Below are 26454 nucleotides of genomic sequence, written 5' to 3'. Positions count from 1 at the left end.
GAGCTTCATAGAAATGCCCAGCCGGCAGTTTGGTAAAGCTGCCGGCTGAAATTGCCACAGGGCGGGGGGCGACGCTGAGCCAGCTCTTCTCAGGGCTCAGCACTTCCGGGTTCATTCGGAACCCGGAAGTTCAGCTTCTGGCAGCTCACCAATGAAAGCGCGCTGCCGGCTTGCTCTGCCGGGTCCCTGATCGCCCTATTTAAAGGGCGATCCGGAAGGGACCTCCATTGCGCTTTGCAGCGAACAGCAGCGAACAGCGGAGGAGCGACCAGACGTTGCTGCTCGCTCGATTGGACCACGTGGTGTTCCAGGCTTGTCGGGTCAGGGGCTTACGGGCCTCTGACTCTTTCTTTTTATTTACTGGTTTAAATTGGGAGCGAGAGGGTAGGGTAGCCTACTCTCTGGACGGGTGGGGGTGTAGAGTGTAGCGAGGCATAAGGGCCTCACTCGGTAGGCAATCTGGTGCAGTCTGAGGCCTGAGGCCTCTGATTCTTTAATTTATTAATTGGTCAAAATAAATTGTAAAAATAAAAAATAAAAAAAATATTAAAATAAAGAACAATAAGAATAAAATTCATTTAGGATTTTGTTTGCGTCGGGGAGTAGCAACATCGCCCCCCCCCCTTAGGGGGAGTTTAAACCCACACACACACACATCGCCTTCCCAACCCCCCCTGCCCCCCCTCACACCCCACCGGGGCGATGTTCTACTAAGGTGGGCTGTAAGGGCCAGGGGAGGATAAGTTGTGTTTTTTGGGACAAGGGGATTTAAACACTGTGAGGCAAAGGGGGGCCTTAGCATAAGGTAGTCGGATTAAGTACCGCACCTAGTGGTGCAATCCAGTCCCAGGGGCCCTCTGTTTGGGTGTCTTGGCCTAGGTTGTAGGGGCATCCAGGTTTTACCGCTTAGCAGTTTCCCAGGGTTTCCAGAACCCAAGACCTCCCTTCCGGGTGGCTGGGGGTGAACAGGCCTGATTTGGGCCTACTATCTTAACTTTACCCTTGGGATTGTAGAGGGATTGCCTGCATGGCTCCCAAGAGGCGTGCCCCTACCCAGGGCCCCATGGGTCCCCGCCCTCAGAGGGCAAGGGTCCCTTCACTACGGGCTAGGGAGGCAGGGGAGATAGTTCCTTCCCCTCGTGCTCAGCCCCCTCCTGTCACCCAGGCCACTCCAGGCTCGGTACCCATTTTCTTGGCTCAATCTTTTTCGGCTTTACTAGATCGCCTGGACCGGATGGACGCCCGCTGGGAAGCCGCCTTCGGGGCACACAGTGGATCCAGGCCCTCGGCAACGTTGGGAGCCTCTCCTGTCAGCGGGGATGCGCAAGATCCAGCTCCGGACCAGAGCGACCTGAGGGTACAGGATGCCAGTTCGGTGGCCGGGGCCCTTGGGGCCCCATTGGATGGCAGGGGTGTTATCCACCGTAACCCCCCCGGCGAGGCCGGCTGGCATGGCTCCCCCTTTGGGGTGCAGCACGCCTACGGTATGCTCCCAAGTTTGGGGTGCAACCGTTCAACCGGCTTTGGTCCCGGCCAGGGCACCAATGGTGAGCACGGTGTCCACCGCAGGGGGGAGCCAGGGTGGTATGTCTAATACACAGTGGCTCCAACCATTGCCCGCATCTTCGGGGCCAACCGGGTCATCGCTCAGCATGATTGGCAATGGAGGGCCCCAGGTAGCTCTCGTTGGGGTGGCTGGGTCGGTGACAGTGCCGGGTTTTTCTTCCCTTGCGGCGGCCCTTTCTGTGGCAGGGATGGCCAGTAACAGTGTGGCCACCTCGACCGACCCCATGGCGGCCGCTATGGGGGCGGTGCCTATAGGCCTTCCATCAACCCCTTTGGGATATCATTTGCACCCCTAGATTAGGGATAAGATTTGGAGGGGAGAATATATCGACCTCTATACCCTGTTAAATAGGGAGGTTCCCAAGAAGGAGAGGGATGAGGAAGCTCGTACCGATCGGGCCAAAAAGGTCAAGGTCCCCAGAAGTTTCAGGTCTTGGCTGTACGCCTTTTTGACCTATGCCACTGTTGTAATACAAAAGGAACTGGGTAGGGCTACGGCGCTACTTAAATACATCGACCTCATTGCCATGGCATACTTCGAGGTCAAGGGGGATGCCTGGCAGAACTACGATGAGGCATTCCGGATGAAGGTGGCTTTTGACCCTTCCCTCCCCTGGGACCGGGAAGTTCCCGACCTATGGTTTCAGGCGACCCGTAAGAGCGGGTCGGGTCAGCGAACCGATAGCGGTCATCTAATGGAGGAGGAGCCGGCTGCACCCCGCGCTGCTGCGAGGCAGGGTGTTCGAACCACCCAGCTTTGTTTTGAGTACAGTGCCAAGGGCTCTTGCGCACGCTCCTCCTGCAAGTTCCGGCATGTTTGCGGTAAGTGTGGGGGTTCCCATGCCACCCACACGTGCACACGTTCCGGTAGGAACAAGAACAATAGGGTCAAAAATAAATCAGCCATTCCTGCGACGCAAGGGCCCCCATCCCGTCAAGCTTGAACGCTTGGCCGAACTCCTGCAAGGGTTTCACCCGCCAGAGAGGGCGGCTGTTATCCTTCGGGGCTTTTGTGAAGGCTTTAGGATCCCTTATCAGGGTCCACATAAGGCCTTCATGTCAAAGAACTTGAAGTCAGTTTTAGGGAATGAGGATTTAGTTAGAGCTAAGATTAAGAAAGAGGTAGACGAAGGGCTGGTCCTGGGCCCCTTCCCCTCCCCCCCGTACCTAATATGAGGGTGTCCCCCCTTGGGGTGGTGCCCAAGAAAGCCCAAGGGGAATATCGGCTTATCCACCACCTTTCATTCCCCCGGGGGGAGTCGGTGAACGACTTCATACCGGAGGCTCTTTCTTCAGTCCGCTATGCCTCGTTTGACGCAGCGGTAGCCATGGTCCGGGCGTGCGGTGTCGGGGCACTGATGGGCAAGAGTGACATTAAGTCAGCATTCAGGCTCTTGCCCATATATCCCGACGATTTCGATCTCCCTATGGGATGTTCGATTTCATGCGCTCTCTTCGAGAGTTTCAGCACTTTTCTTGAGTGGGCACTCAGGAGACGAACGGGATCCAGGTCAGTCATCCACTATTTAGATGACTTCCTGGTGGCGGGCCCAGCGGGCACACCTCAGTGCCAAGCCCTGATGGCAGCATTCGAGGGGTTGTGTTCTTATTTGGGGGTTCCCCTAGCGCCAGAGAAAACAGAAGGGCCATCCTCTAGGATGTCCTTCTTAGGCATAGAACTAGATTCCTCCACGCAGTCTTGTAGACTGCCGGAAGACAAGCTTGTGAGGATACGGCTCAAGCTGGAGGAGATGTCTGGCCGTAAAAGGTAACCCTCAAACAGCTTCAGGAGCTCACAGGGCTGCTTAACTTTGCATGCCGGGTAATCGCTCCCGGTAGGGCGTTTTTACGCAGGCTGTATTCCTCCATGCAGGGATTAAGCTCCCCCCATCATTGGGTGCGGCTCAATGCAGGGGCCAGAGAAGACTTGCGGGTATGGCAGACATTCCTGGCCCGTTTTAACGGGATTTCCTTCTGGCGGCAAGATTTGCTTCTCCAAGCAGACTTGCAATTGCACTCCGACGCCTCGGGTTCCCTGGGCTTCGGGGTGATGCTAGGAGGAAAGTGGTGCCATTCATCGTGGCCAGCCGAATGGGCTGCAGCTGGAATTTGTAGGGATCTCACATTCCTAGAATTTTTTCCATTGGTGGTAGCAGTGGAACTCTGGGGAGGTCAGCTCGCCAATCGGGTGGTTCATTTCTGGTGTGACAACTTGGCGGTGGTCCACGTGGCAAATTCGTTGTCCTCAAAAAATGAGAGGGTAATGCACCTGGTGCGTTTTTTCGTCAGTAGAGCTTTGTCTCTGAATGCATTGTTTATGGCACGCCATGTGCCTGGATTGGAGAATGGTGCGGCTGACGCTTTATCCTGTGGACAGCTGGCCAGGTTCCGGGCATTGGCGCCCAGGGCACAGAGCACACCAGACCAGATGCCAGGACACTTATGGAGCCTGGCAGGGCTACAGAACCATGGAGGCAGGAGGCAGATCGGGCCATTGGGCTGTCAATAGCTCCAAGCACCCAGGCTGCATACCGCAGGGCAGGTAAGGAATTTTCAGAGTTCAGGGCTAGCAAGGGTTACAGGCAGTTTTGGCCCATACCAGTCGACCAGTTGTTGGAGCACTGTGTGCTGTTACACCAACGTGGTCTGACTGTCAAAACCATTAGGGGTAAGTTGGCGGATCTGGTGTTCATCGCCAAGGCTCAGGGGTTCCCTGACACGGGTAGTGATTTCTGGGTTAGGAGAATGTTAGAAGGGTGGTCCCGGGAAAGGCCCCCCCCCAGCGGCCGATACCCGACAGCCGTTATCCATATCACAGCTGTCGGCCTTAAGCCACGCGTGGGTCAGGCTGTGCACTTCGCATTATGAAGCCTGCCTTTTCCACGCGGCAGCAACCACACTCTTTTTTGGGGCTTTCAGGGTAAGTGAGGTTTTGGCCAATTCTATACAGGACAATAGCCTGCGCGCGCTCCAGTGGAGCGATGTGCAGTTGCAGCCTACTGGGGTTTCCATCCGTCTGCGCCGGTCCAAAACGGATCAGTATGGTTGCGGCGTGGAAATTGCATTAGCACCAACGACAGATGGTGCCGTTTGCCCGGTGGCGGCTTTGGCCGCCTTCCGCGCCTGTCGAGGGGAAACCCTGGGATATTTATTTTGTCACGATGGTGGGGCTCCCTTGACTGAATACCAATTCTGGGCCATTACAACCCGGGCCCTTGAGCAAGTTGGTGCGGACCCCTCCAGGTTCGGCACACATTCGTTTCGGATAGGCGCTGCCACCGCGGCTGCCACTGCTGGTTTCACGGATCGCCACATTATGGCCATCGGCCATTGGAGGTCTGCGGCCTTTCATTCGTACGTTAGGCCTCCCCAATAGGGACCCGGGTATTGGCCGTTTTAATTGTTGTTTTGTTGTTTCAGCCGTTGCTGTTTCCCGGCCCGTGGTTTGGCTTTTGGGCCACAGTTTCGTGTTTTGGGCCGGCTGTTTTGCTGCGAGGTCTCCGGTCGGATCGCAGCTTTCCCTGGGCACCAGGATGGACGTCGTCTGGATGGGCCGCAGGGGAATGCGCTGGGAGGGGCTCCGCCCCCTGTTTTTTGAGCAGTGTCGAGCCGGGAGAGCCCCCGAGTTGCTGGTGATTCACCTCGGGGGCAACGACCTCGCTGTTTTGAGTGGGTTGGCGGTGAGCATCCAGGCTCGCGAGGATCTGCAGGCCATCACCGCTGCGTATCCAGGCACTCGCATAGTGTGGTCTGAGATTCTCCCCAGATTGGTCTGGCGGGATGCTGTCTCTCCTAAAGCCGTCAACAAGGCCAGGTTGAGGGTCAACCAGGCCATTGGAAAGGTGGTTAAGGAGTTGGGAGGGGTTGTAGTGAAGCATCCCCTGGTTAAATTTGGAACCCCCTGGCTCTACCGGGCCGACGGCGTTCACCTCTCAGATGAGGGGAATGCCATTTTCCTGTCGGACCTGCAGAGGTGCCTCCAGGAACTAGTTTAGGAGGCTGGGTGGGGGTCGGGGCCCCCAAAATTGAGATCTGACCCCCCCCCTCCGTGGCAGGTTGGGGGCGGAAATGGGCAATTAGAAGCAACTGCGCATGCTCCTTTAGGGCATCATTTAAGGGTGATGGACCGCCTCTCTCCAGGAACTAGAGGTTTGAGCAATGTCGGGGATTGGAGAGAGGATGTCCATGGGAATCATCGGATCCAATCTCCCCCGGGGATTGGAGGGTGAATTCCTCCCACACGAAGGGGCGTGGTTTGATCCAGGTGAAGGTGGTACCTCCACCTGGTTCAGCAAGGAGTTCATTGCCCAATGTTGCCAAGGAATGTTATGGTAGGAATTTCCGCCCCGTTAGTTTGGCTCTGCAGGTCCTTAGTCTGTTTGAATTAAATATTCAAAGTTACGTATTTAAATTTATTTAAAGTCATTTAAATTTATGATAATTAATAAATGACCCTTAATCCACAATATATGTCTCAGCGTCTTTACTCCGCCTCTGAGGGGCAAATGCCCAGCCGGCAGTTTGTTAAAGCTGCCGGCTGAAATTGCCACAGGGCGGGGGTGACGCTGAGCCAGCTCTTCTCAGGGCTCAGCACTTCCGGGTTCATTTGGAACCCAGAAGTTCGGCTTCTGGCAGCGCGCCAATGAAAGCGCGCTGCCGGCTTGCTCTGCCAGGTCCCTGATCGCCCTATTTAAAGGGCGATCCGGAAGGGACCTCCAATGCGTTTTGCAGCGAACACCCGCCCACCCTCCGCTATCAACAGTGTGTCCTAAGGAGGTCGCCTTCGGGGCCGAATAGGAATTTTTTGCGGCCTCCCCTTTAGAGGCGGCTGTTTTTTCGCCTATTCCACACTGACGGTGCAGACTGGATTGGTTAGGGGGTGCGGCGCTTTTAGTTGTTTAAATAGGCCTCACTTTGGTCACTGGGGGCTGGCAGGTTGGGGGCGGAAATGGGCAATTAGAAGCAACTGCGCATGCTCCTTTAGGGCATCATTTAAGGGTGATGGACCGCCTCTCTCCAGGAACTAGAGGTTTGAGCAACGTCGGGGATTGGAGAGAGGATGTCCAATTGGAGAGAGGATGTCCATGGGAATCATCGGATCCAATCTCCCCCGGGGATTGGAGGGTGAATTCCTCCCACACGAAGGGGCGTGGTTTGATCCAGGTGAAGGTGGTACCTCCACCTGGTTCAGCAAGGAGTTCATTGCCCAATGTTGCCAAGGAATGTTATGGTAGGAATTTCCGCCCCGTTAGTTTGGCTCTGCAGGTCCTTAGTCTGTTTGAATTAAATATTCAAAGTTACATATTTAAATTTATTTAAAGTCATTTAAATTTATGATAATTAATAAATGACCCTTAATCCACAATATATGTCTCAGCGTCTTTACTCCGCCTCTGGGGGGCAATGCACAAACTGTTAATCCCAATCAAGGAGCATTGTAGATGTAGCTATTCAATAGGTAAATACTTTTGAATGGTGAGATGAGTTGACTAGAGATTTGCTAGCACTTTGGAACTATTTTAATTCAGTGCATCAGCATTCTCATACATTTTAATTTTTGGATTGAAAATTCCTTTTTTAAAAAAAAACCTGAAGAATGTTAATAATCCTGATGTGAATATTTTTATTATCCAAGTATCAAATATTTTTTTTCAAAACTTTATCCAACCTTTAGATAAAAACATGGGAAGAAAAAAAATGTGCTCCTAATTTAAAACACATCTTTACTACTGGTATTTGTGTTTTATTATCAGTAAATGCATACGCATTGCTTACCTGCTTATGTGCATGGTCGTAGGAGTTGATGTGATTGTCAAATTCTTGATGTTTGTAATATTGTTTGTCACAGAGTTCACAGTAAAAGTTAGCTTTAAGGTCTTCCAAAGCCTTGGCTATCGTATTCTCCTTTTCAGCATAATCCTATGGAGAAACAATGGTGAGAACAAATGTTATTTTGATACTACAGAATTGAGGCACTTGTGCTTTATAAATTAATCCAGTTTGTCAACACATATAACTAAAAGCTTGCACATACTCATTTTAACAGCAGTGAGAAAGAGATCTTTTTGCACTCTTCAATTTACACTCTAATTGACAAATAACTTTAGACTTTAGGAGACACAAGGCTTAAAAATATTTTTAGTCTTATGAAAACAAAAATAAATAAAATGAATATTAATTTTGCCTAAGGCTATATTATTAATGTTAATTTCCAGGAGATAAACACACTCAGACACATAGACATACATTCAGAGTCAAAGCTTGCACTGAATAAATATGTTTTAGCAGAACACATATGGAGATTAAAATACTCATTTAATTTTGTTGTAGGGCTGCTTTCATTAAACAACAATAAACTGTTTACTATTGAATATGAGAAAAGAGGTCATCAACACTAGGATTGAATGATTATTTATTTAAAGAGTCAAAATTTTACCTGCGATAGGCTCAATGTCTTTGCTGCAGTTGATAGAGATAAGGGACAAACATTCAACTGTTGGATCTCCAAATGGAAGTATTGAAAACACTACTCTAGGCGGCATCAAATCAAGCTCACCTTCCAGCAACTACAAGGAAAATCATTCTTATCTTGACTTGTCTCCAGCAACCATCAATATCTCTGTGAATTCTCTGACCACAAAGAATCTCACTTTCCCCCCATTCCTCAACTTTGTCAAGCATTTTGTTTTCCAATCGATCCCCTGGTCATACATGTCTTAAATATGTAACATTTGTTTCCTGATCATTGCATCAAGGAACAATGTAGTCTTTATTTGTTTTGGGAATAATCAATTGGCTCATCTTATATTTCATGGTACACTTGGTAACACCCTCCAATTACATAATTTGAAGGCACCTGCCTTCTTTTTCTTGCTCTTTCTCAGTGTCCAGCTTTTAAAGAAGGCCAATCAGGTCCCACAGAGTTAGCCTTTTCTGGGTCCCATCGACTAAACAATGCCGTCTGGTGGGACCCAGGGGAAGAGCCTTCTCTGTGGCGGCCCTGGCCCTCTGGAACCAACTCCTCCAGAGATTCAAATTGCCCCTACTCTTCCCGCCTTCTGCAAGATGTCGAAGACCTATCTATGTCACCAGGCATGGGAGGAATAACTATCTCTTTCCCCCACCACCATCTTTTTTCCTGACTGTAATACATGATAATGGTGTGACTGTGCAGTAATGATTGTTTTTAATATCTATGGGTTTTAAATTTCATTTTTAATTTTTATTGGATTTGTACTCTGTATATTGTACTGTTGTTGTGAGCCGTCCCGAGTCTTCAGAGAGGGGCGGCATACAAATCTAATAAATAATAAAGCTGAACATTAACACTAGAGAAAACGTTGTTTTGACAATTTTGATGTTTGTTATCATAGACATATCCTTAGTATACAGTGATCCCTCGAGTTTCGCGATCTCGATGTTCGCTAAACGCTATATCGCGAGTTTTCAACCCGGAAGTAAACAACACCATCTGCGCATGCGTGGCCTTTTTTTCTATGGCCACGCATGCGTAGATGGTGGAGTTTCCCCACCGGGCTGAGCGGCTTCCCCTGGGTCTTCCCCCTCTTGCCCCGGTAAGTGGCGCGAGCAAAGGCGTGGGCGCGCGCGCGGGGCCCGCTTCCCAGCTGGGAAGCAACAACACCAACCGGGTGGGTGGGGGAAGCCCCGGCGGCGCGCGCGCGAGGCCCGCTTCCCAGCTGGGAAGCAACAGCACTAACCGGGTGGGTGGGGGAAGCCCCTGCGGCACGCGCGCGAGGCCCGCTTCCCAGCTGGGAAGCAACAACACTAACCGGGTGGGTGGGGGAAGCCCCGGCGGCGCGCGCGCGAGGCCCGCTTCCCAGCTGGGAAGCAACAGCACTAACCGGGTGGGTGGGGGAAGCCCCTGCGGCACGCGCGCGAGGCCCGCTTCCCAGCTGGGAAGCAACAGCACTAACCGGGTGGGTGGGGGAAGCCCCTGCGGCGCGCGCGCGAGGCCCGCTTCCCAGCTGGGAAGCAACAACACTAACCGGGTGGGTGGGGGAAGCCCCGGCGGCGCGCGCGCGAGGCCCGCTTCCCAGCTGGGAAGCAACAGCACTAACCGGGTGGGTGGGGGAAGCCCCTGCGGCGCGCGCGCGAGGCCCGCTTCCCAGCTGGGAAGCAACAGCACTAACCGGGTGGGTGGGGGAAGCCCCTGCGGCGCGCGCGCGAGGCCCGCTTCCCAGCTGGGAAGCAACAACACTAACCGGGTGGGTGGGGGAAGCCCCGGCGGCGCGCGCGCGGATAAGCGGCAGCAGCGAGGCGGCGGGGAAACCCCAATCTTCGGCTCCTCGCTGCTGCGGTGGAAGTAAAAACACCATCTGCGCATGCGCAGATGGTGTTTTTACTTCCGCACCGCTACTTCGCGAAAAATCGATCATCGCGAGGGGTCCTGGAACGGAACCCTCGCGATGATCGAGGGACCACTGTAATCCTTCTCATGAGAATACTTTTCCCCAGCACACTAACCATCTGAACCCATGAAAACAACCTTCCTACCTACTATTCTCACTTCTTTACAGCCAACGGTAAGGTCAATGTGTGTGTAAATTAACATTATTCTTTTTTCCTTTAAAATAGTTAATAGTAATCCACATTTTTATTTTCCTTATGAAATCCTCTAGGTTCTATGACAGTGTGCTTTGCATGTGCATGCACGCTTCATACGTGTGCCTAATGTATGCTTTGCATGCATGCAGCACTCAAAGGCCACCTTTGGCGGCCGAACTGGTGAGCTGAACTGTTGCTTAGTTCAGCTGAGGCATGACAATCCACTCTACCACACAAATCAGCTGAACTAAATAACAAGGGAATATAGGACAGCAATGGCAAGGGCGAGAGCCAGGGCCAGCCAGAGGTCATATTTGCCGGTTCTCCAAACTACTCAAAATTTCTGCTATCTGTTCTGCCGATTTATGACACAAGCCTTCAATTAAAGGTAAAAATAGCCAAAACAGACACACACATAGGAATATGCAATAGGAATGTCTTTATCCGAAACAAAATAGAAGCAAAACTCCCTTTTTACATTCAAAGGGGTTTTTGAAAAAACAAATGCACACTTGAATGCAGTAAGATAATAAAGACAAGAAAAACTCCAGTCAATTAACTCGTAACTGTGAAATGTGTCACAGTCAATATTCTTTAGATGTTGTAAAACTCACAATGATTTATGGCCAAAGTCCTGAAATCCAAACAGAGTCCTGAAATCCAAACAGAGTCCTGAGAACAAATCCTGAAACAGCAAGTCAAGGTCCAACAAGTACGATCAGATAATCTTCCACACTGCGAGGCTGGCACGATGCCCATTTAACAGCAGCCCTAATTACTTGAACCCCACCCAACCACAGGTGAACTTGCTTATCGCCTGTAATACTTTTGAAGCTGTTCTCTCCTATGCACAACTCTATGCATGCGTGGGTCTATCATTGTTTCCTCATCAGAATCTAATGAAGATAATGAAGATTGGCTTCGTCCTGGGCTGTCTGCCATGCCCCCCTCTTCCATCTCACCGACACTTCCTTCTTCAGAGGATAATTCACTGGCCGACTCTGTCGGCAGCAAAACAGGCCTGTGACATTTTGATGTTTCCCCCACCTCCACCTCCACAGTCCTTGGGGCAGGAGTTGGGCCAGAGCTAACCACAACACTATCTGTATGCTAGAACCAGTCCAAACCAACTGAATGCCACCTCAGGTTATGAGACCAATATGCATCTTTGTCCATTCACTTCCACATGCTAGACCACATCATTTCTCCAGGCACAGTTCATACAGTACCTTCTTGTTCAATGTAGTGGTTTCTCAGATGTATGACCAATGTTTTTTAACTTAATGTATTATGCATAACTCGCACAATCAATGTTCTGCGACTTACTCAAAAAAGCATTGGTAAATTGTGTTCTTACGCTCCCCATTATCTATCTGCTGTTAGCTATTTGATCGCATTTCCCTCTTCTTTTTTGCAATTTGAATGTTCATTCCCCCCCCCCTCAGGCATGAACCTATTCATTTTTATAAGGACTTCTGCAAGATTTGCTTATTTGAGGGATTAAGTGCACCAATTTGACAATTTGCTCATTCTATATTTTGTACGTCCGTTTACCATTTGTCATTAGAAACATATAACAGCTACTGTGACATGAACAACTGCTAACTGAACAACAATATATATGTGGGTGGGTGGCTGTGGAGAGAGAGAAAGTGAGTCTCTATGGAACAAAAGAGAAGGACATGATTCGAATGTTCTAGTATAAACTACATGGATACTCAAAATAATCCTCCTGAATCCTACAATAATAAAACCAGGTAGAATAAGAGGTCATGCTGCCTTTTGCTTCCTCATCTATGTTAAAAATAAATTGTCAAAAAGGAAAATGTTAGAAAGTGTACACATTTTTATCGTTACCATAAAAAGAAAAGGAGTAACACAAGTAGCCCGCCTGTATTATTAGTTGCAAAGGCGAAAATATGGCATGATTCAAACTATAGCCCATAGCAAACAAACAAATGAACAAAAACCCAGCTTCCACAATGTTTTCTTTGCTATTGGCTTGAGTTTCTATTTTTTCCTAATGCATAAGTACAGTAAGCACTTCTGCATTTGATAATCTGCCAACAGTGTCAGACAAAAACAATATATACTATTTTCATTAATGACATCCTTAAAATCTCAATAGCATTACTAGGAATTATCATGAAATATGTAACAACTTTTGCATTTATTTAATGAGTGTAAAAAGAAAAGAAAGCACAAAAGAGAATGTAAGTACACTCCAAAAAGAACCAATACATTAATTCATAGCAAAGAATAAAAAATAAAAATATCTAGTAGATGTTCTGCCGGGCTCTCTGGTAGGAGCCTCCCGAAAATTCAAGGGTACAAATTTCAGACACATGCACGTTTGAAAATTCAAAACAATGTTCTTTATCACAAAATTCAAAATAAACTAAGCACTCTTTTTGTATTGCAAAGAGCACTCGTCCCAAAACAACCAGGTAGTCTGTACAATTTCCCTTAAGCAGACATTAAGTACTTAGCTAGCAGCTGTGAAGAAACTTCACACCCCTTCTTCTTCCAACGAAGTGAGACACACACACACAAGTTGCTCTGCTTTGGTTTCAAAGGCGTGAAAAATCAACAAACAAAGTCCAGAAAACAGCAACACACGATTCCTGAAGAACTGCGATCAGATATTCTTTCACAATGGCCAACCCCCATGCTGCTATTTATAGCAGCATCCCTAAATCCTAGAGCCCCACCCAACCACAGGTGGCCTCATTTTTTCTTGTAATAATCCTTCAGTTGTTGTCTCCTATGCATCACTCTACTCATGCGTGGATGTGTCACTAATTCTTGTTCAGAATCCAAGGATGATACAGATGATTGATCTCCTCCTGGGCTGTCTGCCAAACTCCCCTCTTCCCTGTCACTCATACTGCTTTGGTCAGAGGAGGCTTCATCGGCAGATTCCATCGGGAGCAAAACAGGCCTGCGGCATGTGGATGTCTCCCCCACATCCACTTGCACATTCCTTGGGGCAGCAGCTGGGCCAGAACTAACCACAACAGTAGACAGGCAGGCTGAGGCAAATCTCCATTAAGCCTTAAGGTTAGCATTAGTCATTCAGAATTGTGTAAAAATTCAGATGTAGTCCTCTGTCTGATGCCACAAACGGCAGCAGATTCTGTCTGTGACACACTATGCCTTTTCTTCACATGCCTTCTTTGTCTCAATTGGCAAGTTCATGGATGTATCCTCTCTTCAAACTTTACTAGTTCTGCTGAAACTTTAAAGGGAAAAAAAACCCCACTTGCAATTTAATAGGTATACTAAACCTGATTTACAAAATTCCAGATCACAACTCTATGTCCATAAGTTTCTTTCTGTCAGTGTTCTAAGTAATGTATCCATAGAAAGCAGAACTTCAAAGCAGGTAGATTCCTCAAAGAAAAAATTATTTGATGCATCATATTGGCACAACTGATGAAAACCAACTCTAAAAGTTCCTGTGGTTTTCACCTAATTAAAAAGTGAAAGATCCCCTTTCCCCAGCATCAGTCACATTGTCCAATGAAAGTTCTGGCTGGTTACGTGGTTACTGTTATCCTGCTCTTCCTTTCCACCTATTGAAATCTCTTTGGTTCGCACAGGAAAACTTTTTAGTTTTAACTATTTTCTCCTTTCACCCTCTCTTGTGGCAACACTGTTAAGATATTCATGGACTGCGAGAGCCATGCTAGCAAGGTTAGCCAATGAATAGGCATAGCCATTAAGTCAGCCAATAGGAATTAAATATTTTTGAGTCTCTGCAGGGAATCAAAACTGAAAGCTTATGCTTAAGGCTAGGCGTGGCTCCAGGCCCACTCTACACTCCCATTTCCATGCTGTACTATCTCACTCTGACTCTGCTGAAATGAAACTAACTGTTCTCTGCTGTTTGTAAATGCTTGAAGAAGAGCTTGTAAATTGTGAATTATAAATTAATCTGCTACTATGTTTATAAAGAAATGTATGAATCCAGCTGAATCAGTCTTCTGTGTGTGCTTCTGCTTTTGAGTTTTGTAACAAACTGTAATAAACTCTGAAGCCATAAAGATGTCATCAGCCAGGTTTTCTTCACGATTGAAACTTTCTTTTCTGTTGACAGGTTATCTGGATCTTTGCAACCCAGATCTGGTCATTTTAAAATTACAAGCTAATTACAACTCTAGTTAGAAACTGTCCCATTTTTATATGAAGCTCATAATAAAATAAGTTACATTGTAGGGGAGATAGATATGTATGGTGAGTTGAAGAGGAAGCAGACCAAGAAGTTCTTTACCTTACTGAGTTCCTTGGGGCTGAGAGGACCAAACTAGGAATGGTTTGGTTCGAGATGGATCCTCTCCTAACAACTGTGTTGGTAGATTCAATTAAAGACAGCAACTGAGCAAATGGAGGTAAGTAAGAATATGGAGGCCAGCGGTACATTCAGAGCTATTCTCCCACATATAGGTATATATTTAGTCCTCGGTTAACTGCAGTGTTGCGGTCATGTGATGTTGTGCTGTATGACTGCATCACTTAGCAATGGAAATTCCAGGAACCAATTACTGTAGTTAATGAACTAAATATATATCTATACAGTATGTGGGAGAACAGTTCTAGTATCACAGGCTCCATATCCTTACTTATCTCCAATTGCTGCTAAAAACCAGTCAGTAAATACTTCAAACCCAGCAATTTTCTATAGTTGTTTTTATTATGTTTCTATTTAAGACACAAATGCCAATGTTCTATAAGCCTGCTTCAGTCATATTATGTGACTAAGACCCAACTCTTTAGAAAAGGCTGTGATATTGAGAAATAGTGGAAGGAAAGAGAAGAAAAGGTTCTGATCAGAGGCAAGTCAGATGGTCTCAATTACAGGAGCTCTGAATGCACCATTGGAAGATATGGAGACCAGTTTGTGGATAGGTCTTCAAAGAGAAAATCTATTTAGTTGCTAAGAGCTGATACTGACTTGATGGCACATAATCAATCTTTTTTTTAATGACTGGAAAGCATTTTTAGATTGGGGTACAACTCATTGAAATTCTGAAAAACTTTGTTTTTATACTGAATAATGTAATCTAACAGTGAAATTAATCAATTTAATAATGTATTGGCTGTTTATTAAGTTTGATCCTTTCAACATTCTTCCGTATGTACATCAAGGACCTAAGTGTCTGTCTTAAATTACCTGTAAATTGTAACAAATTTTACAACACCAATAAAAACAAAACAAAATGAAAAATCCCAAATAAATGCAGAAATAAAAATAAAACAAAAATCCTCCTTGCTTCATATTATTTGTGCCATTTCCAAAGAAACTGCATGTGAATTTTTTTAGAAAGGTAAAAAAAAATTACTAAAGGATGTTTGATTGTTGAAGTAAAAATTTGTACAAAATTGTTAGGACACTTCCTAAGAATGACTCCTGCTTATTTTTACATTGAGAAATAAGAACCCTGAAAACAGCTAACCATAGCTTTAACAATGTCAAGTCAATTTTTTATAAAAACAATCCTTACTAAAGTTTGTATTGTTATATAAGATGCAACGTACGGTGCATCATCTTTGCTCTTCACAAAGCCTTTAATGAGACTTTTTGGATATTTCCAAAAACTTAATCTGGCATATAATTCATTTCATCCAGGTTCCTCAATGGGGCAGCAACACTTTCTAGATAATCCTATTTGTAAGTGGCACTTTGGAGATTTGGTTGATGGTTAGCTGCTGTGTTCCCCTGAAAATAAGACCTTGTCTTATATATATTTTTTGAACCCCGAAATAAACTCTTGGCCTTTTTGCTATGCACTCAAAAGCCCAACTGGGCTTATTATCAGGGGATGTCTTATTTGGGGAAAAACGTTTTCAAGTACCTCCTTCATGACCTGTGACATTACTTCCTCACTTTCAAACATGCTTCCTGGCTCCTGGATCCAAGCTGTTGTTCCCTCTCTGACCACCTATATTTTCCAAGAAAGGCAAGGATCTAATTTATGGATAGTTCCAATCATTAGAGGCTAAACATTTGGTCATTCAATATGGGATGCCCAGGATCAGCCCATTCTTTTATCTTATTTAACATGTACATAAATCAGTTGGGAAGTCATTCCTTAGGATTAGTTTTTATATAGTTGGAGCAATGCCAGTTCTATGGTCTTTCTTTTATGCTTATTAGCATGTTTGTCTAAATTAATATGGAATTCCTTATTTTAGCCTGTTAATTTATCATTGATTAGTAATATTGGAGATAAGCAGTTGTTTGCTATTCTGCAGAATATTTTAATTTAATTCAAACATATTTTGATTTAATCTGCTAAACCGTATTTAATAAAGTGTTTGTTATTGAACACCCACACCATTATTAAAACTCAGTTTTTTATCAGATTATTTAAATGAATAATCTATTTTGTTTGTTGCTATCTCTGAAATTTGGTTAAGCCCAGATCACACTGTCCCTATTGCTGTTTCAAGTTTATATAGGCTATTAAACTTTTAGCACAGGAATGGCAATTTGGCTTTGCTATTCAACCAAGATCACAAATGTTTGCATTTGCCTTTAGAAGTTACCAGTATTTCTTTTAAATTCTTAGCTGCTGAGTTGACGTTTTCATTACAGTGTTTAATTGCAATTGCATGGACTATTTGTCTCTAGTAGTCATTTTATCAAGGAATTTTCCTTGTGGCTTTTTGTATCAGTATTGTTGCCTGAGGATTTTAATATCCCTTATACTTTTTCATCATCTATTAAATTTGTGTGCTGTCTGGCTCCCAACTACTTTGGTTAACTCTCAATTATCAAAGAAATTACAACAAAAGCAATAAAACATAAAGATAAAAGATGGCAAGTACAATAAAGCAAGCTGTCTCATTCTCCTTTGCTAAAGATTTGGGTGAAGAGCCAGATGTCCACAGCTCTTCTAAACAGCAGCAAATTGGATGCCATCCAGATCTGAGTGGGAATTTATTCCAGAGGGCAGGCACATCTAGAGAGAAAGAACACTTCCATGGTCCCAGTAGATAAAATTGCTTAATCAAAGGAACCCTCTACATACCAAGCCTATAGGATTAATTTAACAGTGTAGATGCTATGGGGTACAGGTGCTCCCTCAGGTAACCAGGCCTTACGCCAAGGCTTATCCATCATTGCCTTAGTCATTGCATTATGTTGAAGTTCATGGATAGCCTTCAAGGGCAAACCTATGTAAAGCATTTAAAAAGTCAAGCTTCAAGGTGAGTAGGACATGACTGACTGGCTAAAAAGTTTTTTTTTTCCCTGAGCTAGGAAAAGCTGTTATTGCTTCACCAGATCAAGTTGTGCAAAGGCTTTGTTAACCATAGATGATACTTGGTCTTCAAGCAGGCTCCATGAGTCCAGAAAGACCCATGGATTACATACCAATTTTGAAGGTGAAATACAACTCCATCCAAAGTCAAAGATGAAATATCTTCAGATCTGCATATTCAAATACTGACAGCCATTTGGTCTTAGTAGGATTGAGTGGGAGACAATTCATCCTGAGCTAAATCCATACATACTGAACAGTCTCTTTTGGCTGCCCCAAGGTTGAATGACATAAAGATAGCAAGGGTTTTGGTAAGGATGTTTATACCTTGCAAATTTTCTTTGTTCTAAGATGGTTATAGAATAGAATATAATAGAATTTTATTGGCCAAGTGTGATTGGACACACAAGGAATTTGTCTTGGTGCATATGCTCTCAGCGTACATAAAATAAAATATACATTTGTCAGGAATCATGTGGTACGACACTTAATGATTGTCATAGGGGTCAAATAAGCAATGAAGAAGCAATATTAATAAAAATCTTAGGATATAAGCAACAAGTTACAATCATACAGTCAACATGGGAGGAAATGGGTGATAGGAATGATGAGAAAAACTAGTAGAATAGAAGTGCAAAGTCTGACAGTGTTGAGGGAATTATTTGTTTAGTAGAGTGATGGTGTTTGGGACAAAACTGTTCTTGTGTCTAGTTGTCTTGGTGTGCAGTGCTCTGTAGCGACATTTTGAGGGTAGGAGTTGAAACAGTTTGTGTCCAGGATGTGAGGGGTCAGTAAATATTTTCCCGCCCTCTTTTTGACTTTTGCAGTATACAGGTCCTCAATGGAAAGCAGGTTGGCAGCAATTGCTTTTTCTAAAGTTCTGATTGTTCTCTGAAGTCTGTGTCTGTCCTGTTGGGTTGCAGCACCAAACCAGACAGTTATAGAGGTGCAGATGACAGACTCAATGATTCCTCTGTAGAACTGTATCAGCAGCTCCTTGGGCAGTTTGAGCATCCTGAGCTGGCGCAGAAAGAACATTCTTTGTTGTGCTTTTTTGATGATGTTTTTGATGTTAGGTCTGGAGATATGATAGAACCTAGAAATTTGAAGGTCTCTACTGTTGATACTGTGTTGTCTCGTATTGTGAGAGGTGGAAGGGTGGAAGGGTTTCTCCTAAAGTCTACCACCATTTCTACGTTTTTGAGTGTGTTCAGTTCTAGATTGTTCTGGTCACACCACAAGGATAGTTGTTCAACTTCCCGTCTGTATGCAGATTCATCATTGTCTCGAATGAGTCCGATCACTGTTGTATCATCTGCAAACTTCAGTAGTTTAACAGATGGATCGTTTGAGATGCAGTCATTAGTGTATAGAGAGAAGAGAAGTGATGAGAGCACCTGTGCTAATTGTACATGTATCTGATGTTATTTTTTCCTAGCTTCACCTGCTGCTTCCTGTCTGTTAGGAAGCTTGTGATCCACTTACAAGTGTGTTCAGGTACCGCTAGCTGATTTAGTTTGGATAAGAGAATATCCGGTACGATGGTATTGAATGCTGAACTGAAGTCCACAAAGAGGACTCTAGTGTAGGTCATTGGAGATTCAAGATGTTGAAGGATGTACTGTAGAACCATATTAACAGCATCATCTGTTGATCTATTTGCTCGGTATGCAAATTGCAGGGAGTCTATTCCCCAACTCACATACCACAAAATATTGTTATAGTAGCATCCTCAATTTAATTTGGACTAAGGATTTGTACTAATTACTAAATAGGTGGTAAGCTCATTATATAATGTATGTCTTGGGTCCTTTCCCTCTTTTCCTCTGTATATCTATTATGTTCATTTATTCTGATGTTCTTGACAAGGTTAGTTAATTATTCTTTGGTATCAGATTCTCTAAAACATGCTTATCTTTACCTCCTTAAGAAAAGTACTTCAGATTCTTCATTTTGTTCTAATTATTGCTGAGTGTCTTCTCTTTTATCTTTATCTAAGATCACTGATCAAGTTATTTTCAGCCAAATTTCCTTCTTTATCAGCAAATAGTTATATTGACTCTTATTTAATCAAGATTTCATGTGGGTCCTTCTACCTGAGTCAGCATTAATTCCAGTTCTTAACAATTTGCTAGTGGTTCAGGCAAATTATTGTTCATCATGATTAGTATTGTTCGATTTTGTCTGCAACATCTGATACTCTTGATCATAAAGGTCTGTTATCATTTCTGAATTCACTAAGCATTAGTGATGCATTGGTTTCAACATTACATTTTCCATCACACATTTTCAGTAAATTGTAAATGTCTCTGTTCTAGGCCTTTCTAGACATTTGTGATAATCCATCAGAATTCAGTCTGAAGCCCGTCCTTGTTTATTTGATGCACATTATCATCAATTTATTAATATTTTTATTTCTTCTTTTCATTTTAAATCTTTATTGTGAAGATGGCACAATCATAGGCTTCAGCTCTTGAAGCTGCTGCCCCCCCATATCTCACTTAATGAAGAATCTCCCAAATGAAGAAGAATGTTTAACTGATCCAATTAATCTAATTTCTCTTTTGCACAGATATCTACACTTTTAAAAGGTGGAATGGCTTTCAATATTTTTGCTTAAGCCCCAAATAAGTACGCAACACACAAACATGGTTTGTTTTAGAAATTAAAGGGAACTGTTCTATCTGGCTGGATCAATTATCAGGAATAAAGCCTCAATAATACTTTGATTCAGAAGCAATCATAACAAGTCTATGGAGAGGGGCGGCATACAAATCTAATAAATAATAATAAATAATAATAATAAGTCTACTTTATCAAGCAAAATTCTGAAATACAAAGATTAATGCAAAGGAATGGGACACTGGCTGCATTTCTGCCTTTATCAGCAAAATCCAGGATGCCAGCCAGAATAAAGTCATAAATCTCCAATTCTGATGTCTCTACTTTGACTAATACAGTATTACTCACACAGTCCAAGGATATTTTTCAGCTCCAGTCGAAAGCAGGAATCAAAATCCAGGAGAATAGGAAAGGCTCTGCCTTATAAACTGCCAGGGTGTGGCCAAATGTCCCATAGAGATATTCCACCCCAAAGACCCCTTCTAGAGAGATATTCCTGTCTGGATCTCATTGTCTTTATTCTTGCATCTAATAGGGGTTCCTGATCATCAAAGTTTCCATCGTCCTCTGACTCAGACAATAGCTTAATTGGGGGTTGTACAGCCTCCTGTGGTTCCTCAGTCCCTGACTCCTCCTCACTCTCAGACTCTGCTGGCAAGAACACTGGCCTGCGATGCCAGTCCTCCTTCATCTCCTGGTCTTCAAAATCCATGGCCAGCTGAGATAGACATGGACCACTCACAACAGGAACAACTGAGAGAAAGATAACTGCTGCTGGATAAACTTTGGATGGAAAAAGTCCGATACAATATACAGCAGCTTTCTGTTTCTAAAAGGAAACTGTCACTGCTGAATTCTTTCATCTCCCATTAATATTAATCCCCACTACTTTCTTCTAAAATGTGTTTCATTTTTTAAAAAAACCCTACTCATTACTCTTTCAACCCTATGTCATAATTCTACAGCTAAGCAAGATAGTCATTCTAGATAGAGACATTCTCTTAAGAAGAAAGCTTAGACAAGATATTGAAACCAAAGGATGGAAAACTGAAGATTCAGCTAAATTATGACCAAAGAATCATGCAAGCTAGCCGCTCCCCCCACATTCTAAATAAAGTCTTTGCAACTGTGAAATTTACCTCACTCTCTTGCTCTCTTTTAAAGGGCAATTATAAAATAGCTTAAGCTTTTAAATTTTAGAAATGCAGCTGTGCATGAAAATGTGGCTATTATGCATTATTTATAATATCCTTCTCATACTTTAAAATGGGGACATTTGTTTTCTTTCTTTTAAGTTGTAGTTTTTGAAGATGTTCATTCTGTGAGAGCTGTAGTCAGCGCTGTGCGTTCATTTTTTGCTGACTAAATAGAGTCCTCCATCTTTGCTTTCAGATTATATAGCCAACTCCCTTTTACTGTTGTAACATCCAATGAAGTCCATGTGTAGTGTCTTTCAAATTGTTGGGAAAAGACACTTGGTATAAACATTATATTTTCTTGGCAAATATCTATTATTATTTCTGCTTTTATTGTTTTTACAGTTTTTGCTAATTAATAACTATTTATAATAGTTGCTTTATATTTATTGTTGTGCATCACCTAGAGTCACTTTCACTGCAATCAGCAGCCAAATAAATTTGAGAAATAAATAAAATCAGTCTCCAGTTTTCCTTTACCCAATGAAGTAAACTTTTCAAATTATTCTTTGTGCAACTTTATTTCCAAGTTTAATATTTCAGATTCTTATAATAGATACAAAACTCTAAAAGTTCTGTTTCTTCTTCAACTCTGGTGAAAGCATAGACTTCAATCAACCAAATATTAATTAGCCTGCCTTGCTCTTGAATCTTTATCTTGACTGCATCCACAGATTTGAAACTTCTTTTGGTTAATAAAGGATACTCTACTTGGATTTTTTTGTTTGTTTGTTTTGCTTGAACTTTGACATTGTTCTGTCAATTTCAGTTCACTGATTCAAAGTACCATTTTATAAATTTTGACATTTTTGCTCTGACTTCAGGTTATTCTTGGTTCATGGTTTTCCCTAATCCCAAAACAAGGGACTAGTGTTTCACCAGTACTTTATATAATTGTCATTTCTCATCAATAAAAACCAATTGACTTGGACAAAAGTTTGGAGCAGGAATTCTAGAGCATGGACAGTTTTAAAACACGCACAGCAAACTAAATATTTCTTCAAAAAGGCACACACTGTACATTCTTCTATAAAAAACATTATCCTTTACCTCCTCAAATCCTAAGGCTGCATGGAGTTTGAACAAAGTTCAAGGAATTATGGGAATTGAAATTCAACATGTTTTAAAAATATCAGATTGGAGAAGGCTATCTTTAAGTATCACTATGAGCTCTGTTGGTACAGAATAGTACTGTCACTAAAATGAAAACAAAGACCAATCAACTTCTATATTCTAATTCAGGATATCTATCTAAAGTCCAGTCAGGGACATTTGTCAGCAAAGAAGCCTCAAGCTTGCAGAAGTTAATAAACATGCAAAAGCTGCTTGGAGCTACAGTCATTAGTGTCTCAAGAGTTTCTATTCTGCTTAGAGGCCAAAACTGTTAACAGATGGAAGACTTTAATGTTGGATATGTGGCAGCTGCCCAATGACTCTTGACTATTCATCTTGCTTTGATTGCTGAACATGGAAGCCACAGGATAGGGAAGCAACTACATTCATTACTTTTTCCAATATATACATTTCAGAGGTCAGAATATATCATATTTTGAATTGGATAATAGCTATACAATATTGTTAAAAGTGTTTTTAAATGTCCTGAGAAATGGGGATATGTTGATCAATTTAAATCCAATCCATGCCAGTTTGGCACGCATTCAAGTGTTAGTCTATTAAATTTCTGTTAATTATTTGAAAATGCTTGCTGAAATCCACATTTGCATTTGGTCTGAAACACAAATTATATATTTGAATGTAATTAGTTTTAATGACATTAGTCAAATTAAAGTAGAAAACAATATCAACGAGTATCTATAGCATGACTTTGAACATGGACAATAATTTATGAGAATTGCATCAAGAATTGTTCTGAATTTCCAAACATCAGTGATAGGCAACCCAAAGTACCATGGAATGAAATTAAGGAATTTCCTAGCCACCATTGCCACCTGTTCTTCAAGCAGTAGTTATGAGTCCAGGAGAGCCCCTAGATTATGTACAGGGTCTATTTGGGGCAGTGCCAACTCATCCAAGACCAAAGGGAGCAATTTTCCTTGGGCAAAACTCCCCAAACCCAGAGCTACTTTGTCCTGCCAGGGTTCAATTTAAATCTGTTGTTCCCTGTCCAGCCCCTAACAGCCTCCGGGCACTGTGAGAAAAAGATCACAGCATCTTTTAACTCACCACAGGCTGAGATATACAACTGAATATCATCCATAGTGATAGATGATGGCTTCATGTAGATGTTGAATAGGACCAGAGCCCTATGGACCAGAGCCCTATGAAAAGCAGTGAGTGAGGGCTGGATTTCTCACCTCCTATTAACACCAACTGAGAGTGGCCAGGATAGCACAGAGGAAGGAAGTGAACCAGGATAGCCATTCCAGAAGGATACCATGGTCAATGATATAGAAAGTGTTAAGAGATCAAGCAGAGCAAGGATGGATGCACTACCCCCCCGCCCATTCTGTTCCAGCCAGAGATTATCAAAAAGCATGACTGTTGTCATTTCTATCCTATTTCCAGACCTGAATTCAGACTGGTAGGTGTCTATCTAATCAATTTTATCCAGAAACCTTTGGAGCTACAGCACAACCATCTTCTCAACAACCTTCCCCAAAAAAGGGAATACTGAAGACAAGTTGGAAATTATCCAACAGGATGTAATCCAGGAATGGCTTCTTGAGAACAGGGTGGGACACAGTGTCCTTAAAGTACTATAACTGGTTCTTTGTGAATGATGATATTAGGCAAAACAGACTTTCTTATTCAATTGAAATTGTTCAAAAATAAAACATTATTCACGGATCCAATAAGCATCCAATTAAATTAACTTTCATCCTATTTATCAAGTCATAGTCACATTTTGATGTGTTCTTAATTAGGTTTGGAAAACATTGGATTTTTAAAGTGCATTGAATAAGCCATTTTTTCTTTTGCCCTATTCTTTGTCCCTCCCCACCCTCAATTTTTTTTCCAATGAAGGCTTTAAAAGGCTATCATGAAAGAACCTATCAAACATTATCTATACTTAAGCCATGTGAATCATTCCTCATTCTTCTTAAGCATTATTATAATCAATGGTTTGACTTCCTTTCAAACAAATATCTTTAATTATTCTTTTAACCCTGCTGTTCTGTTCGAAAAAACTCCCTAATGTTATGTTCGGGTCACATACGACCCGGACCGAAAACTCTTCATTTGAAGTGCTTATGTTTGGTCAATTTGAAAACTTTTTTCACTTGGAAAGTAGTCTGAACATTTCTGCACACAATGATATGAAAATTGAAATGAAAAAAGTAAATCTTATTGGTTTATTTTGCGGATATATTGCATGCCCCCCCCCGTTTTTGTGATTTTTTTTTTTCAATTTATGGATAGTTTTGCTTGCAAAATACATTGTATTTTACTAAAGTTGGTGTGGGATTGGTAGCTTGAACATTTCTGAACATAATGATATGAAAATTGAACTGGAAAAATTGATGCATATTGGTTTATTTTGCACATAAATGGCCCCCCATGCTTATACTCAAATAGGCTTATACTCGAGTCGGCTTATAACTCGAGTATAAGACAATATGGTTTGATATTCAAAAATAAACCATAAGAATCATTTTTTTCAGTTCATTTCTATTTTTCTTATGTTCAGGATTGTTTCAAAAGGATATTCCAAATATTTCTAGCCAAATATGTATAAAAAGTGACAATAATTACTGTGGATTTATCTACAACGTCTGCTGGAACAAACTTCCAGCAGACGTTGTAGATAAATCCACAGTAACTGAATTTAAACATGCCTGGGATAAACATATATCCATCCTAAGATAAAATACAGAAAATTGTATAAGGGCAGACTAGATGGACCATGAGGTCTTTTTCTGCCGTCAGACTTCTATGTTTCTATGTTTCTATGTTTCTATAATGGCACACAGCAAGGCCGAGGGGTGTGTGGCCCTTTTGTGGCAAAAATAAACCAATAAGAACCATTTTTTTTCAGTTCATTTATATTTTTCTTATGTTCAGGACTGTTCAATTTAGTATATCAAACCTTTTGGGGGAAAATTCCTTAGGGATTTGTAGCCTTAAAAAATAGAAATTGACACAAAATTCAGAAAGGATGGGGGAGGGGCTTTTTGATCAAAATAAAAATATAAGTCTCAATTTTTCCAGTTCAATTTTCATATCATTATGTTCATAAATGTTCAAACTAGTTTTACAGTTGAAAAAGTTTTCAAAAAGATCAAATTCAAGTACCTAAAAAAAAATATTTTTGGTCCGGTCATATACGAACAGAAACAGACTCGAAGTGATGATTTTTTTTTGCCCAGAAAACAATTAGCCACCACCCCAAAAATATTTTTTTGATGATCAGCATTGTTAATTTGAGTAAATGAATGCCTAAGATTTTAAAGAATATTTCGGATTTGGAGCATAAAAAAATAAAAAGTGAAAATGGATGCAAGCAGCCGAGGGGGGGGGGAGGCCTTATTTCTGATGTTAAAAAACCAATAAGAATCATTTTTTTCAGTTCCTTTATATTTTTCTTATATTCAGAAATGTTCAAGCTACCAACCCCACACCAACTTTAGTAAAATAGAATGGATTTTGCAAGCAAAACTATCCATAAATTGAAGAAAAATCACAAAAATGGGGGGGCATGCATTATATCCACAAAATAAACCAATAAGATTTACTTTTTTCATTTCAATTTTCATATCATTGTGTGCAAAAATGTTCAGACTACTTTCCAAGTGAAAAAAGTTTTCAAATTGACCAAACATAAGCACTTCAAATGAAGAGTTTTCGGTCCGGGTCGTATGTGACCCGAACATAACATTAGGGAGTTTTTTTGCCCAGCAAAAATTAAGCCCCCCACCCCCCAAAAAAAAATTCTCATAGAGAGAACCCCTGAAATGATGAAAAGTCATAAAATTTCAAGTTTCAGATATGCAGGGAAATTTTTTTACAGGGACTCAAACTTGGCTTTGGGTCGCATACGACCCGAACAAAACAGCAGGGTTGGCATAGACATTATGGATAATGCCTCTTATTCATTCTATCTTTGAATGTGATCTAGAAAAGCCTGTGAAGTGAAATAAAATATTTTTATCTATAATGAACAATATATTAAAATTTAAATTGTGTGTATGTTTGTAAACATATTCTAGATGGAATCCAAGGAGAAGTTTTAATTTTTCTTTGCAGAAAAATCCACACCCACTGTACAATGTCTTTTCAAT

The 26454-nt window shown here is 42.6% G+C and overlaps 1 protein-coding gene across 1 annotated transcript in view; it reads right to left on the bottom strand.

The window, feature by feature from the left end:
• The window catches only part of ZNF804A (zinc finger protein 804A), a 279078-nt gene that overhangs the window by 91059 nt on the left and 161565 nt on the right, over window positions 1-26454 (bottom strand). Inside the window, exon 2 of the mRNA XM_070737489.1 lies at window positions 7342-7485. Within this exon, the coding sequence (XP_070593590.1) occupies window positions 7342-7485 (144 nt within the window). The remainder of the gene's footprint in view (window positions 1-7341; window positions 7486-26454) is intronic.

Source organism: Erythrolamprus reginae, chromosome 1 (genome assembly GCF_031021105.1).
Source record: "Erythrolamprus reginae isolate rEryReg1 chromosome 1, rEryReg1.hap1, whole genome shotgun sequence".
Classification (NCBI taxonomy): domain Eukaryota; kingdom Metazoa; phylum Chordata; class Lepidosauria; order Squamata; family Dipsadidae; genus Erythrolamprus; species Erythrolamprus reginae.
The sequence above is the reverse complement of the archived record's forward strand: the minus strand, read 5'-3'. Positions and strand labels throughout refer to the sequence as shown.